This window comes from Lemur catta, chromosome X (genome assembly GCF_020740605.2).
Source record: "Lemur catta isolate mLemCat1 chromosome X, mLemCat1.pri, whole genome shotgun sequence".
Lineage (NCBI taxonomy): Eukaryota > Metazoa > Chordata > Mammalia > Primates > Lemuridae > Lemur > Lemur catta.
This window is the reverse complement of record NC_059155.1, coordinates 31,560,768-31,576,465: the sequence shown is the minus strand read 5'-3', so window position 1 is coordinate 31,576,465 and position 15,698 is coordinate 31,560,768. Positions and strand designations below refer to the sequence as shown.

The 15,698-nt window shown below is 38.5% G+C and overlaps 1 protein-coding gene across 1 annotated transcript; it reads right to left on the bottom strand.

Moving 5' to 3' along the window:
- Nucleotides 1-10,727: 10,727 nt before the first annotated feature.
- On the bottom strand, nucleotides 10,728-11,797 carry LOC123628446 (olfactory receptor 13H1). Its single transcript, XM_045538159.1, has one exon. It carries the CDS (start codon nucleotides 11,702-11,704, stop codon nucleotides 10,778-10,780), a length of 927 nt encoding a protein of 308 aa, XP_045394115.1. The 5' UTR covers nucleotides 11,705-11,797; the 3' UTR covers nucleotides 10,728-10,777.
- Between the last annotated feature and the right edge of the window lie 3,901 nt (nucleotides 11,798-15,698).

Genomic DNA, 15,698 nt, shown 5'->3' with positions numbered 1-15,698 from the left:
TTTGTTTTATCTATTGAGAAAGAAGAAGAAATCAAATTCATTTTAATTTGAGAAGCATTTATTGAGTACTTGCTATGTCCTCAGTCCCTATATTGGGTACTATTATGAAGTGATGTCTATAAAACCATTGATGTTGTTTGGAAGTTTATGTTCTAATTTAGAAGATAAAGCACTCATACACAGCCTAAGATTAATTTACAAATTAGCATAATCCATTGTGGATTTTAATTCCTTCAGCTATAAAATGAGGGGTGTTAGACTTCACCTGAAATGTGCTTTGAACACTCCCCTTAAAGAAAATGTGCTATTTTGTTACTCAAATGTGATCAGATGCCTGAATCATGGAATTGCTAATTGTCCTTTCCTGCTATGGATATTTGCCTTTAGCCAATTCACATCCATGACATAAAATATGTGCTCAATTCACTCTGACTTCTTCCTTTCCCTGCACATCTAAGCAATCACAAGTCCTATTGGCTCTTCTTTCTACATATATTTCAGATCTACCTACAAATCTTATCTAGTCAGAGCCACCATCGTCTCTTATCTGGACTAATACTTGAGCTGCCTAATAATAGGTCTCTTTACTTCCACTCTTGCCTCTCTATAGTCTATTTTCCACATAGCAGCCAGAATAACTTTAAACAAATATACATAATTATGACCATATCCTGTCTATGCTTAAAACTCATTTGAGGGCTTCCAATTGCTCTTGGAATGAAATCTAACCTATTTACCATGACCTACCTACATGACTAAATGATCTGACCCTAACCTTACCTTGCACTGTCTCCTCTTGGGCTCACCATGTTCCAGCCACACTGTTTTTATGAAGCACTCCAAGCTTGTTCCCATCTCAGGACTTTTGCACATTGTGTTCTCTCTGCTAGAAATATTCTTCCTACTCTTCTTTGCTTGGTGAAATCCTGATCATCCTTGACATCTCAGCTTAAAAGGAACTTCTTTAGAAAACCTTCCATAACACTCCCCTCAAATCTAAATCATATCTTTTTGTTACAGTCATTCATAGCACCCTGATTCCTGCATGGCCTTTATCACAGTTTGTAATATTTGTGTCACTATTTAATTTCTGTATTCTTACCAAATTGTAAGCTCGGGGAGGGAAGAGACCCTGACTGTCTTGTGCACGGGCATATTTTCACCAACTCACACAGTCCCTGGCACAACATAATAGGTTCAATACATGTTTGTTGAATGAATCAATGCCAGTTATTTGGCTCTTCTGTCTTACCCAATGTCAAGAAATTGATCTGACTGGAACTACATTGAAGTGTTTGAAAGAAATAAATGCTTGAGGGTAAAAAGCCTATGATAAGAAACACTCGGTATCTCATGGTATTGAGTTTTATCAATGCCCTGTAGCTTAGAAATAAACTTCAAAGCCTTGCATTTTTGTAGCCCTACAACCAGCCCTTTGCATGGAGAGAAGGTGGTGGAGTGAAGAGAGGAAATGGGGATTATTTCAGAATTGGAAAAAAAGTGTTTTCACCCTCTTTTGTCCATGCAAATTTTTATTTACTTTGTTTCGTCTAGTTCTATGAAATATGCTTGCTATCACAGACCAGCTCATTATTAACATCAAGATTTTTTCTTGGATATTCTGTAATATCTCTATCAAGTTCTAGTCATAAATCAGGATGTTGGGTATTTATAGTATATAGTTATAGACTCACGAAGCAGGTATCAGGCCTTGGTGAGAGGAGGCTGTGGATGAAAAGATTTGTCTTAGAAGGTGGGCAGCAGGAAGGATCATGCAGGCTAATGGTGTGCATAATCTCTCTGGATTCTCTACCTAGGACAGACAACTCTCAGAAGGCAGAAACTCTTATGGACAAGTAATTCAGGAGGTAAAGTATAGATTATAACAGGATCCTCAATAAAATCTGATGCAGAATAAGGGGGCTGAATAAGAATCAGAACCAAGTGTAGGCAAACTGAAAAACTACTTAGCTGCCATGCGACTTCTAAGTAAGGGTGTTCCTACTTGTTACAGAGTCATCCTACAAGGATACCCTTGGCTGCCTTTCATGAGAGTTAGAAGACTCCTTTTTGTTCTGTAGATGCTCCCTGATTTGGAATCAGAAAACGGAATCTATCTGAAGGGAAAGGATTCTTGGAGTAGAGTTATTAGACTGAGACTGAAGCCAGCTGATCTGCCCTTTATGCATCGGTGACATCACAACCTGAGTTTTTGAACAGTGTTACAAGAATGAGATTTTCAGGGCATATACTTTTTCAAGGGGTACTAAAGTTTCATACTAAAATGACAACCTATTTAATCATAAAACGTTAGTTTGACTTGCAGTCTGCACTGTCTTATAGCCCCAAAGATCTCAAAACAAATGCCAGTATAAATAGCTGGAAAACAACACATTTTTTATGTTTATATGATTTATAATAAATGAGTCTCACCAGACTAACCATATTTTTTTAATTGAATAATTCAGTGTTTTAGCACTGTGCAGGCCAGAATTTTCCTAAACTAACTAGACATATGTGGAGATACCCACACATATATTCACAGCTTTTTGATCTTTTTAGAAATATTTTGGGCACACTTCATGGCTTTTCTTCACATAGGTTTCCCAAAGAGGGCTTTCCTGGTTCCACCTACCATGAAAGAGTCTGATTCCCAGGAGGATTCATTTCATTTTCAAGACTAAAATTAAGGGACACCTGACATACTGTCCCTTTCTCTTGAGCTCTTCAGAAAGCTCCCATGAGCTCAAAATATACCTTATGAAATGGATAGTGCTTGCAGACAGAAATTTCTATTATTCATATCAGGCAGTATAGAGTGGTGGTTAAGAGCATGGATTTTGGAGCCAAGTTTGAATTCTGGACCCATCACTGATCCACTGTGTGACATTTGTAGTTTTCTTGTTTATACTTTAGTTTCCTCAATTGTAAAACTGGGATAACTATATTATCTGTTTCATAGGGTTTTAGTGGTATATATGTATTAGCTACTATTATCTTAAAATGAGGCCTCACTTAGGAAGTAGCACCCATGACAAAATGAATACATTGATCGTCTTTCTTTTATGAAGAGTAGAAAGGAGAATTTAATAAATGAGGACAGAAATAAGGCACTATGGTCAGATTATACAGTAAGCCCTCTGAAAGCAGAACTTACATTTTATTTATTTCTATATCTCCAGTACATGGCTCAGTTCCTGACACACAACAGGAGCTCATTGATTATTTTTTGAATTGGATCGATTTTACTTACCTGAATAGCAAAAACCAAAAAATGATAGACAAAAAACCACTAAGCTCTCTAAAAGTTGCTTTGATATTGCCCTTTGTGTACTGCAGCATCATCGGCTCACTGAGGTGTTGGAGTCTTTCAAGAGGAGTGAGTTGCAGGTGCATCCTGGGAGATCCATGTCAAGACTGACCAATCCACATATACATGCTGATTTGTTCCAAGAGACAAATATGGCTTATTTCCTTCTTGCTGGGGTATACAGTTCTTCACTTGTTCTTACAGTGGATTTTGTCTTGAGTTTGCACAGCATTTTAAAAAACAGTGGATGCAAAATATGAACAATAGAAGAAAGAGAGGAGAATCTTAAATATTCTCTGCTGCCACATTCTGAGTTTATTCATTGTGGTTCCAAAGAAGTATTTTCACTTCTTTTCAGACTTCAGGGACCAGATCCCTAAAAGGCAATTAAATCCCACTACTGAGTTGAAGGTGTATAATAATTTGGGAGTGTTGTTTCCAAGTCATTAAAATACATGTAGCTTTTCCCCACTAATTCCAAGACTTTACTAGCAACAATGTGATAAACTTTTGACTAATATTATCGATTCCATTTCTGTTCTTAAGTTACCAAGGAATAAAGCCATTCCTAGGATAATTACTGAGTCTTCCATTTTTGGGGGGAGAGTTCTCAACACAGTGACTCAAGAAGGTAATGAATGAGTGGGACAAGGAGAGCGGCCACTATCTATTGGGACACTATGAAAGCTTTCAGTGAAGCACTCAGGTAAATGAAGTTTTGCAAACAGTGTTTACTGGAGGTCTCTTTTTCCTCGTCACTTTTTCATGACTTCCTCCACTCCATTCCAGCTATCTTTGATTTGAATAGTGTCTGGAAATCCCATTTTTTCCTAATGCTTCCCTGGGTTAGTTTTGAGGTGCCGTACAAACTGTCTCTGTCTACATATAATCCTGTAGCCTTCCATTCACTGCCCATTAATTTATTTCATCTGTGCACATACCTAAATGCAATAGTTTTATTTTATTGATTTCTTGCTCAGTTGTGCTCTGAATATATGATGCACTTGTTTGTTGTTTTTATGTATATCCTTGTTAAACTTTCCAAGATTTTAGGGGGCAGGAATAAAGCATCTTTTCAAATAGTCTGGCTGAGTGCTACTCAAAATGTTTGCAATGAGATAAGGACAGAATTGAGAGTAAACATTTTAGTAACTATTAAAGTGATTTGACACTGCTGTGACATTTTATTGTATTTTATCAAATATCAGTCTGCAACAGCCTGGAAATTAAAAAAAAAAAAAACTGTCCTTCAGCACAAATAATCTGAGAAGCATTGCTTTAGTACTTACATTTAATTAATTTTTGTTGTGCATGCACTCTGTGCCAGGAACTATGCTAGGGAGACAGAGATAAATAAAACAAAGTTCCTGCTCTCAGTGAGCTTATGATCTAATTGAGGATAAACACTACAAAACAACTAATTATAAAATAACATGAAAGATGTTAAATTGAGGGTCAAGCAAAATGCTAGTAAGTAAAAGAAATAGAGTTAAATCACCCATCCAGGGTTAAGCAGGGTGGAATTAGGTTTGGGGAAGGCTTCACTGAGAAAATGACATTTGATCTGGTCCTTGAAGGATAATTGAGATTTTGCCAGGCATAGAGGGTGGGAAGGGCACTGAAGGCAGAGAGAACAGTGTATACAGTAGCACAGTTACATAAAAGATTCAGAGAAAGAAAGTACTGTTTTCCTGGAGCATGGCATCTGTGGGGATGAGTGGTTGATGAAGGTGGAGAGGTTAGCAGGGGCCTCAATGAATGTTGAATATGGTACAGGCAATACGGAGCCACTGGAAGTTTCTAGTCTGGGAGTGGAATTAAAGAGGGAGGAAGTAAGATGATGAGATTTTTCCCTTTAGAAAAATAACTCTGGAGATGTTGATTGTATGGCTAGTTTAGAGGGGGGTAAGACTGGACTAGAGAACAATAGTTAAGAGCTTGTTGTAGGCAGCCTGGTAAGTGTTGATGAGATCACGGCCTAGGAAAGATACACTGAGGGCAGAGAAGAGGTGATGGATTTGGGAGACATTTCAGAGCAAGATTCAATAAAATTCACTGAATGAGTGGTAAGGGTAAGTCAAGGGTAAGTGAGATGGAGATATAGAGGTTAACTCTGAGGATAATGATAATACCATCATGTAGCATTCGTAATATGCTTTTAACTTTTTAACATCTAACATCTATGATCTCATTTGATCTTTCAACCATTCTGTGAGGTAGGTTAAGGAATATATTTTCCCCTGTATGACAGATGCAGTCCAGACAGGTTAAGTGATTTTCCCAGAGTTTCATAGCTCATTAATGGCAGAACCCAGACTAGAATCCAGGCTTCCTGACGCCTGAGCATGTGTTTTTTCCACTCCATCATGAAGTTGCACTGTAAAAGTGCTTCACCTATGGCTCACACTTAACCAGAAAGTTACTATGCACATATTTAGTGGGGAAAAGGCACCCAGTGGGATGAGTGCCAACCACTTTTGAGGCACTAGAAAATTCGGCAATAATATTAGCTCTAACTACAATAACAGTGATAAAAAATAGCTAAAGTTTATTAAGGACTTACTATGTCCCAGCCATAGTTCTCAGCGTTTTAGATAAATTAATTGATTTAATCTTCTTAACATCACTATGAGGGTCAATTCTACCATTACCTTTTTGTTATAGATGAGGAAACTGAGGCAGAAAGTTGCCCAAGGTCATATAGCTAGTAAGTGTCAGGATCATATTTTGAACCTAGAAAATATGAAAACACAGTGTTTTTCCTTTCTCTGCTCAGCAACAGTTTTACCTTCTTCCTACTACTCTTTCCAAGGGCTCCCTGAACCCATCAGGCATTCAGAGAGATCATTAATCTAGGCATCAGGAGAATTATATTCCAACTCTAATCCTGTTACTAACTATTGACCTTGATAACATCACAGCCTCTCTAAAGCTTTCTGTTATCTGTAAATGGCAGTTAATAATATTTATAGTAACACCTTCTCTGCTTATCTCATTAAATTATTTTGAGGATGATATGAAGCAAAATACGTTTAAGAATAAGATAAACTATAAAGTGTGTAAAGGGCTTTACAAACATAAAAACTAGGAAGATATAAATTTACACAGTAATGTTGCCCATGTATATGTCTTTCCCTCCACCTATACAGTCCATGAGGAGATGGAACAAGTATGCTTTCTTCACTACTGTATCTCTAGCAATGAGCACAGAACCTACTATATGGCAGACGATTAATAAATATGTATTGAATGGATGATATATGTGTAGATGCTTGAATGCCCAAGTGAAGGAGCAGCCTTGTGATACACTATTTAGGAAGCAAATAGGCACTTCAATTCCTGGCATCTTAGGCTCATGTGACCCAGACATCATAATGACAGCTAACATTTATTGAACTCTCACTATAGGGCAGGCATTGTCCTAAGTGCTTTATTTTATATAAATTGACTCATATAATTCTCAGAATAAATCTATGAAGTAATATTCAACACTATCCCCATCCTTATCAGCTCTCACCTGTATTGTAAAGTTTAGAAACATTTCCCACATTGCTTTGCCAGTAAAGTTCTATTTTAGATTCCACCCATGAGAGGTACTAGCAGGAAACTTGGCAAACAGAAGAGAAGTAGACATTGCCATTGCTCTTCCTGACATCATGTTTAGGTGTGTGGGCTTGATCAGAAGAGATTTAAGTGACTTGTGAGCAATCTCCTGTGAGGCATCTGCTTCCCTGACGTCACTGGCAGCAGTTTCCTGACATCTCTGAAATATCCCAAGAATCCTGTAATTACTCCAGCTGTCTGAATTTGTCAGCGACGTTCCCTTACCTTCCTTCTCACAGCCCTTCCAAAGGCTTTGTAGGCTCCTAATTCTCTTTGTTAAATCCTTCCTGCCTGAAATAACTAAAGTAATTTGTGTTTACCTGATAACACTCTGGGTGCTACAGGTAGGTTTCATTATTAGCTCCACTTAACAGAGGATCAAAGCATGGAGAGTGACTGAGTGAGGAAGTGGCAGAAGGAAGGACTGAATCCAATAAATTTGGCTCCAGGGCCTGTGCTCTAAACATTTATGCTCCACTGCCTCTCTTCAACTGAAAACCCAAATCCTATGAATGGGGCACTTTGTCTTTTTCTTAAATCTCCTTGAATATTTCAATGAAAACTATCATTTGGAGCCTGTTTTTCTATTTTCAAATTTTCTCCTCATTTTTTGACAGAACCATCTTAGTTTCAAACCAATCTTTCCATCTTACTTTCCAAGGTGAAGCAAAGTAAGCTTCACTGGGCAGTTGCCTGGGATGGAGGGTGGGGATGGGCACAGTGGAAAGCTTCTTGGGATGTCTGTGATTGATCACATGGAGAAGTAATACTCAACCTTAGGAGTTTTCAAAACCCACATAGATTTTATTTCACAACATCCTCACAGAGTTCATTTTTATATTTAAAATAATATAATATGAACATAGAATTACATAGCCCTTAGAGTTAATGCCTAGGAATAGAATGCTAATGCTGGAAGGGGCAGAGATCTGCTAACTAGCTGCTATGTTTGCCTGCTTTTTCATTCAAAGCTAACATTTAAAGTCAGGGAGATAGATCTATATATATTGATCTGGAGGAATGTTCACGATACATTGTCAAGTAAAAAAAGCAAGTTGCAGAGTAAATTGATGATATGATTCCATTTTTTTAAGAAAATAAAGAAAACCTATCTAAAATAACACCTAGATGCAGAATGTTAGAAATAGAGAGAGGTCTTTGGGTAATTAAACACAACCTTCCTGTTATATTGAGCAAATGTGAAGGCCAGAGAGTGATATAACTAAGGTGGCACATCTAGTTAGTAGCAGGATCAATTCTATAGCCCCCATCTCCACACTCCACTGTGTTACTCTGTCTGTAGGCTGTGCCGATACCAACAAGTCAGCAAAGGGATAAAGAACTAGCAACATGGCTACCATTTTGTGGTAGGGGAACCATTAGTGAAAATATGATTCTCATTTTAAGCTGTAAACCAACCTGTAATGGAGAGTGTAATATTTCTCCCCCTAAAAGCAAGAAAGTTAAAACAAGTACTTTTAACAATTCTAATTTCTGAATTTCTCTCTACCAGAAGGCTCTCTTTTTCCATTTAATATTTTATTGATTTCACCAATGTATGTTTATTTCACAACGTTAATTTGAAATGTTTATCTCAATAGTAAAGAACATTTTGCACAAAGTATGAAACTTGCCACAATACTTAACATAGTGCCTGGATGAGGGCAGAAATTTAGTATTTCTTGAATGAATAAATTAAAGATTGAATTCATTTGCCTTTTTCCTAAATATTTTTTCTTGATATTAAGACATGGCTTTGGTGGCTAAAAGTTCCATATACAATTAAAATTGTATAATTGATGAAATTAGTATAAATGTTGCATTTATTTTGAAATTAAGCTATTTTGATAAGTGGCTTATTCATCCTCAATCTTTTTTTCATTAAGTGAGTAAACATGTGAGATAGTCTTCCGTTTTTGCAGCACCATGTGGTGCCACAGCAACCCCCAGCAGTCAGTGTATGAGGAACACACTGAGTATCCGTTTGCTCAGTAGTGTTTTGCTTCACATCTAGGTGCTATGAATCATGTTTTTTTCTACCTATTTGTCTCTCCATCAGGCTGCTTGGGAGATGACTTCATCATATATGGAGGAATTTCTTAAAATAAAGTGAGATCAGGAGACAGGATATCTGGGTCTTAGCCCTAGATCTGCTTCCAAATTGTTTCACGATTTTAGAAATTTGCTCCTTGTTCACTGAGCCTCAGATTTGTCATCTAAAATGAGATATCTGTAGTAGATCATTGTTTGTCAAAAACTTTTCTTTCAGCTTTAGAACTCTCTTTACAAATGGAATTATTCACAGAAAACTCCCCTCTCCCCCATTGGCAGACTCCAGGTACCACAACCGAGCCCATAAAGCTATGTGAATCAAGATTTGAAGTCCACTGTATTATGTCCATCAACAGGGAATTGAGTTTTTAAGATGTAGTAAATTTGTACAACGGGATATTATTCATCAATAAACAGGAAAAAATGACAGATACATGCAACAACATGGATGAATCTCAAAAGCAGGCTGAGTGAAAGAAGCCAGATACAAAAGATTACATCCTGTGATTTCATTTATAGGCAATTTTAGAAAATGAAAACTAATACACAGTGAAAGAAATCAGATCAGTGGTTGCCAGGAGTTGGGGGTCAGGGGAAGGATGGGCTACAAAAAGGCACCAGGAAGCTTTTGGAGGTTATGGAATTGTTAGGTAGCTTGATTGTAGTGGTGACTCCCTGGGCATCTATCAAAACTCATAGAGTTGCATGGTGTAATTGGATAAAGTCTATTGTACATAAATTATATCACAATGAAGTTGATTAAAATATCCCTGCATTAAATAATTTCTAGGGTTCCTTATAGCTCAAATATGGTAAGTGGAATTTGGATTAAATACTGGCTCTGCTGTTTACTGTCTCTGCGGCCATGGAAAAATTACTTAACCTCTATGAGTCTTGGTTTCCTGATTTTTCATGTGGATTGAAAATACCACTACATCATTGAGCTATTGTGAGAATTCTATGTGACAATGGATGTAGAGAGCTTAGCTCAGTGCCTGGCTTATAGTATGAGCTCAATAAATGTTAGCTACATTTATAATTTTATGATTCCAAATAATTTTATAGACCTAGTTTAAAAAGTTCAGGAGTGGCATATATGTGATCTGAATTCTAATTTTGACTTCACTATCAATTATGTATGACTTTAGACAAGGCTCCACAGCTACTCTGGGCCTCTGTTTCCTCATTGTTAATACAAGGGGGAATTGTGATGTCTTTCTCACCAATTTCATAGAGATTAGGAATATAATATAAAATAATATATCAGAAAGAAGTTTGGAAAAAGAAAAGGAGAAAAATAAAACACTAAGCAAATGTAGAAAATAGCTCTAATACAATTTTGCCATGATTCCAAAGTTAAGTGGAACAAGGAGATAGTGCTTACATAATAGGGCTTGCCCTCAGTTAAGTTATAAAGTTTCTGACATTTTTCTTCTGAGCCATTTATTACACCATTCTTTGTCTTATTTTCCAATTTCAGTTATGCCTTGCCTGCTGCCAACAGTCATAGGAAATTGTCTTGTTGCATAGGTCCCTTCTGTCAGTGAGAAAATGATTCTGATAAGCTCATTTACCTGAAGGTGAGTAACTTAATGGGTAACCACTAACAGTGTTCTATGTGAAGAAAAAGCAAAAATAATACCTCTACTGGCAATTCAAGTCTCAGTAAGAGATGATATTTGTGGTGGTAGCACTTCCTGAAGCTTCTGATATGTCAATCACCTACTCTTCCAAAGGTGAAGCCAGGTCCTAAAAGCCATTTTCCCCATCAGTGAAGAAGTGTTTTTTAGGAAGTTTAGCAGCAAAGGAGGTTCATGCTCTTTTCATCATAACTTTCCTTATTGCCCCTTTAACATCCTCGTTTCTCAGGGAATAGATCAGGGGATTCAGCATGGGTGTCAAAGCCCCATAAAACACTGAGATAAACTTGTCTTGATCAGGGGAGGACTTGGACTGAGGTTTCATATACATAGAGATAGCTGCCCCATAGAAGATTATCACCACGGTCAGGTGAGAACCACACGTGGAAAAGGCCTTGAGCCTGCCCTGGGCTGAGCGAATCCTTAGGACAGCAGCAACAATTCGGGCATAGGAGAGGAGAACAAACCCAAAGGGTAGGAGCAGGGTGAAGATGCCAGTGATGAGGATCATAAGTTCATTAAGGCTGGTATCAGAACAGGCCAGCTTAATGAGGGAGACAATCTCACAGACAAAGTGGTTGATGACATTAGCCCCACAGAAGTGAAGCCTCAGGGATAAAATGAGCATGGCAGTGAGCACAAATGATGCTCCCCATGAGGTAGCAGCTAACCAGATACACACTGGGCCATTCATGACCACAGAATAGCGCAGGGGATTGCTGATAGCAACTACACGGTCATAAGCCATGACAGCCAGTAAGAGGCACTCTGCTGTGGCCAAAGCTAAGGAGACACTCATTTGGGTCAAACACTGTGGGTAAGAGAGGTAGGGATGGGTAGAGAAACAATGCACCAAAGCCTGGGGCATGGAGGCTGTTCCATAGCAAAGGTCTAAGAAAGACAGGTTACTGAGGAAGAAGTACATTGGAGTGTGGAGGTGGGGGTCAGAGTGGATGAGAAAGATAATAAGTCCATTCCACAACAATGTGCTGAGGTAAGTTATCAGCACCAATATGAAAAATGTGCCTCTCCATTCAGGATAGTTAGAGATGCCAATAAGGAGAAACTCAAACACTGTTGTGGCGTTGTCCATGGCCATCCTTCCCACTTGCCACTATTCATTGAATGGGTGCCAATTCTGCTGCCTAATTTTACCTGAAAGAATGAAAATAAAGATGGGGGGTGTGAGAAGGATGGAAAGAATTAGGGTGTGCAGGATCATTAGCATTGTCCTTTTCAGAAGACATGGGACACATATGGGATATCTGTAATGAGAACAGAGGCAAAGCTAAAAATCCCCTCCTTGACCCCAGGAAAATGGAAAGTTCCCCATCCTTTTGAAAATAGTTATATGAGAAGTTCTTCAGCCCTGCTCCACCCACTGTCTTTTTTTTTTTCAGCTCCTTCCCACATTTTTATTTTTTTATTTCAGCATATTACAGGGGTACAAATGTTTAGGTTACATATATTGCCTTTGCCCCACCCGAGTCAGAGCTTCAAGCATGTCCATCCCCTAGACAGTGTGTACCGCACCCATTAGGTGTGAATATCCCCATCCCCTCCTCCCCCATCCCACCTGCCCGACACCCAATGAATGTTATTATTATATGTGCACATAAGTGTTGATCAGTTAATACCAATTTGATGGTGAGTACAGGTGGTGCTTGTTTTTCCATTCTTGGGATACTTCACTTAGTAGAGTGGGCTCCAGATCTATCCAGGATAATACAAGAGGTGCTAGATCACCATTGTTTTTTGTGGCTGAGTAGAACTCCATGGCATGCAATACCACATTTTATTAATCCACTCATGTATTGATAGGCTTGGAAGAAAAATTCGCTAAAGAAATTAAAATATTAAAGAAAAATCAAACAGAACTTCCACCAAATGTCTTTTTGGATAATTTTCTCAACTAAGAAGAAAGGAAAGGGAGGTCATATGCCTGGCTCTCTCATATGTTCTCCATTTCCCAAGATAAATCTGACGCATAGATATGGTTGAACCTCAGTTAGCTTGAGTTACTAATCTCTACCAAGAGAGTACCTTCTGACAGATAAGATGTCTTAGCTAAAATACTGTTCATTTTTGTGGCTGTCTCTTGCTCCTAGATTGTACATGCCTCCATTTTCCCATAATAGCCGCATCTGCCAAGGTGCCTGACATAGAGTGGGTGCAAAGTACCTCTTTGACCTGAACTTCTTATATAATTGGAGTAGTTTGTGGAATGCTTGAGGTCTGTGAGAATCCTCTGCTAATATCCCTGGTTGAAAGTACATTTCTAGCTTCTCTTGTGTTTTCTGTGCTGTGGTTGCCGGGCCCCAGTTAGGGATGTGAAAATCTAATGTAATGTTTCTAAAAGTGTAGGTGGTAAGGAGAGGGCCAGAGTGAGCAGCCTCACTGAAAAGGCTCTCTCTTCCCACCCTCACCACTTTCTTTATTTTGTATAGCACATTCTAATATCTGAAATTACAGCAATGATTTGATTACTTGTTTATCATTTGTCTCTCATTCAAATGTAAATTTATTGGAGACAGGGACCTTGTCCGCTTTGTTAGCTGGTATATTCCTAGCATCTATATCAGTACCAGAAGCATCACAAGAACTGAATAATAGTAAATGAATATATAAAGTCCTAAGCAGTCATGGCTATTATCCAGAATCTAACTACTCCCCTTGCCACCTGCACTGCCATCCTTTATTCCAAGGCATCATCATCGCTCACTTGGGTTTTGTCAGTAACTTCCTTATTGATTTCCCTGTTTCTGGCCTTGTCCCCATTCAGTTCAAATGATTCAGTGAAATTGTAAGTCAGATCAGGTCACTTTTCCATTAAAAAATTTCTTCTTATATTGAGGTGTGACTGACATACAGAAGGTATGCATATTTAATGTGTGCATCTTGAGTTTGAAGACAAGTATAGACTCATGAAACAGTCAGCATTAATAACGCTATAAATATAACTAGAAGTCTCATCTTTCTCTCTTTTAGCTTTGTAATAAATAAGAACATTTAACATAAGATTTATGCTCTTGGCCGGGTGCGGTGGCTCACGCCTGTAATCCTAGCACTCTGGGAGGCCGAGGCAGGTGGATTGCTCCAGGTCAGGAGTTTGAGACCAGCCTGAGCAAGAGCAAGACCCCATCTCTACTAAAAATAGAAAGAAATTATATGGACAGTTAAAAATATATATAGAAAAAAAATAGCCGGGCATGGTGGTACATGCCTGTAGTCCCAGCTACTAGGGAAGCTGAGGCAGAAGGATTGCTTGAGCCCAGGAGTTTGAGGTTGCGGTGAGCTAGGCTGATGCCACAGCACTCACTCTAGCCTGGGCAACAGAGTGAGACTCTGTCTCAAAAAAAAAAAAAAAAAAAAAAAAAAGATCTACGCTCTTAACAAATTTTTAAGTGTATAGTACCATATTATTAACTAAGGCTCTGCATTTCAACTTCATTAAATGCCAATTGCCTTACTATGACCTACAAGACCCTCCTTGGTTTGCCTTCCCGTTGCCTCTCTGACCCTGGCTCCTGCTACCCTCTCCCTCGCTCACTTTGCTCTGGTCACACTGGCCTCTCTCACTGTTCCTCCAACACTCAAAGCACATCCCTTTCTCAGGGCCTTTGATCTTGCTACTCCAGGTTTGTGAAAAACTTGCTGCTCCATATTTATGAAGCCCAGATCCTTGCACAGCTCACCTAACTTCCTTCAGGTCTTTCCTCACAAGGCATTTTTTTCAGTGAGTCCTTCCTGGGTCACCTCATCTAGGAGTTCATATCTATCCCATGACATTTCATATATTCCATATTCCTGCATTATTTTTGCCTTACAATTACATCTAGCATACTATATGGCTTATGTATTAATCATGCTTATTTATTATCTTTCTCAACTGGAATGTGTACACAATGTGGTCAGGGATTTTTCTGTGTTTTGTTCATTGCTGTGTGCCCAAAACCTGGAATAGTGCCTGCTTCAGGATAGGTGCTCAATAATTATTTGCTGAATAAATGAGTGAATGGAGCTTTTTAGCTGTTCCATATTGAAAAGCAACCTCTCTTTTTCTATCTGCCTCTTCCCTTGACATTGCTGTTTACATGCTAAGCACCCCTTAAGGTACAGGTACTCCATGATACCAACAGTCCTTTCTCTTTCTAATTCCCTCCCTGAAGCTTCTGTTACTCACTGGCTATGGCTCTAGTCCCCTCACTTGCTTGAATTTTCATTTCCAATATGTTCAAACGAAATGATCTTTAATTGCCCTTGTAGCTCTAACATACCAGAATTAACTGGTTTCCATTAGATAAAAGGAAAAAAATAAAACCCTTACTCCTCAGGGCATGGGGAATCTACCATATTTTTCTCTTTTTTTTGGAGAGACATGCAGGCTAGAGAAAGAGTTTTTGAGTTTTCTAAGGGATAGAGTCTCTAACCATCTCTGAAATGGGAAACTCATTTGTCCTTAAAAGTCTTTAGAAAAGAAGATTTCATAACTCTGCCCTTCCATGTTCTGGCCTCCTAGTACCTACCCTGTGTCACATTCTCTACCTTGCTCAGTGTGTCAGACAGGCTAAGGACACAAGGAAGGGGAATCCATGGGTATGAAAACATTTGCCATTTGTAAAAAGACAAACAAATGGAAGGGATGGAAGGAGTGGTAACCTCTCTTCATAGGAGTGTTCTCAGACCATGAATGACGTTATGCTGCTTTTGCCTTCATTTATCATGCGACCCTGAGAAAGAGGGTTTGACTTGGCCTGCCTCCACCTTTTCAAGTGAAAAATTGAGAAAATCATCTCTATGGAGAGAGAATGCACAAAGATAAGAGTCAAATGAAACATGAAACAATGCTCCAAAGCCTGTTATATTTTAAGTTAGTACAGTCATATCTTAGAACTTTTTGAATATTTGGGAGTATGTTTACCCCTTAATTATCTACACATGGGTTATTCACAGTGGAATATTTTAAAAGATGGCAGGCTGCAGGTGGGAGGATGAACTTGTTTTGCATAGAAGCTGATGGCTGATTATTATGCTTTTTAAAGATCTACATTGCTCCTAGAACTTCTTAAAACCCACTGCTTTTTCTTTTAAAT

Coding starts and splice junctions, on each gene's coding strand:
- LOC123628446 (XM_045538159.1), bottom strand. CDS start 11,704: ATGGCCATGGACAACGCCACAACAGTGTTTGAGTTTCTCCTTATTGGC.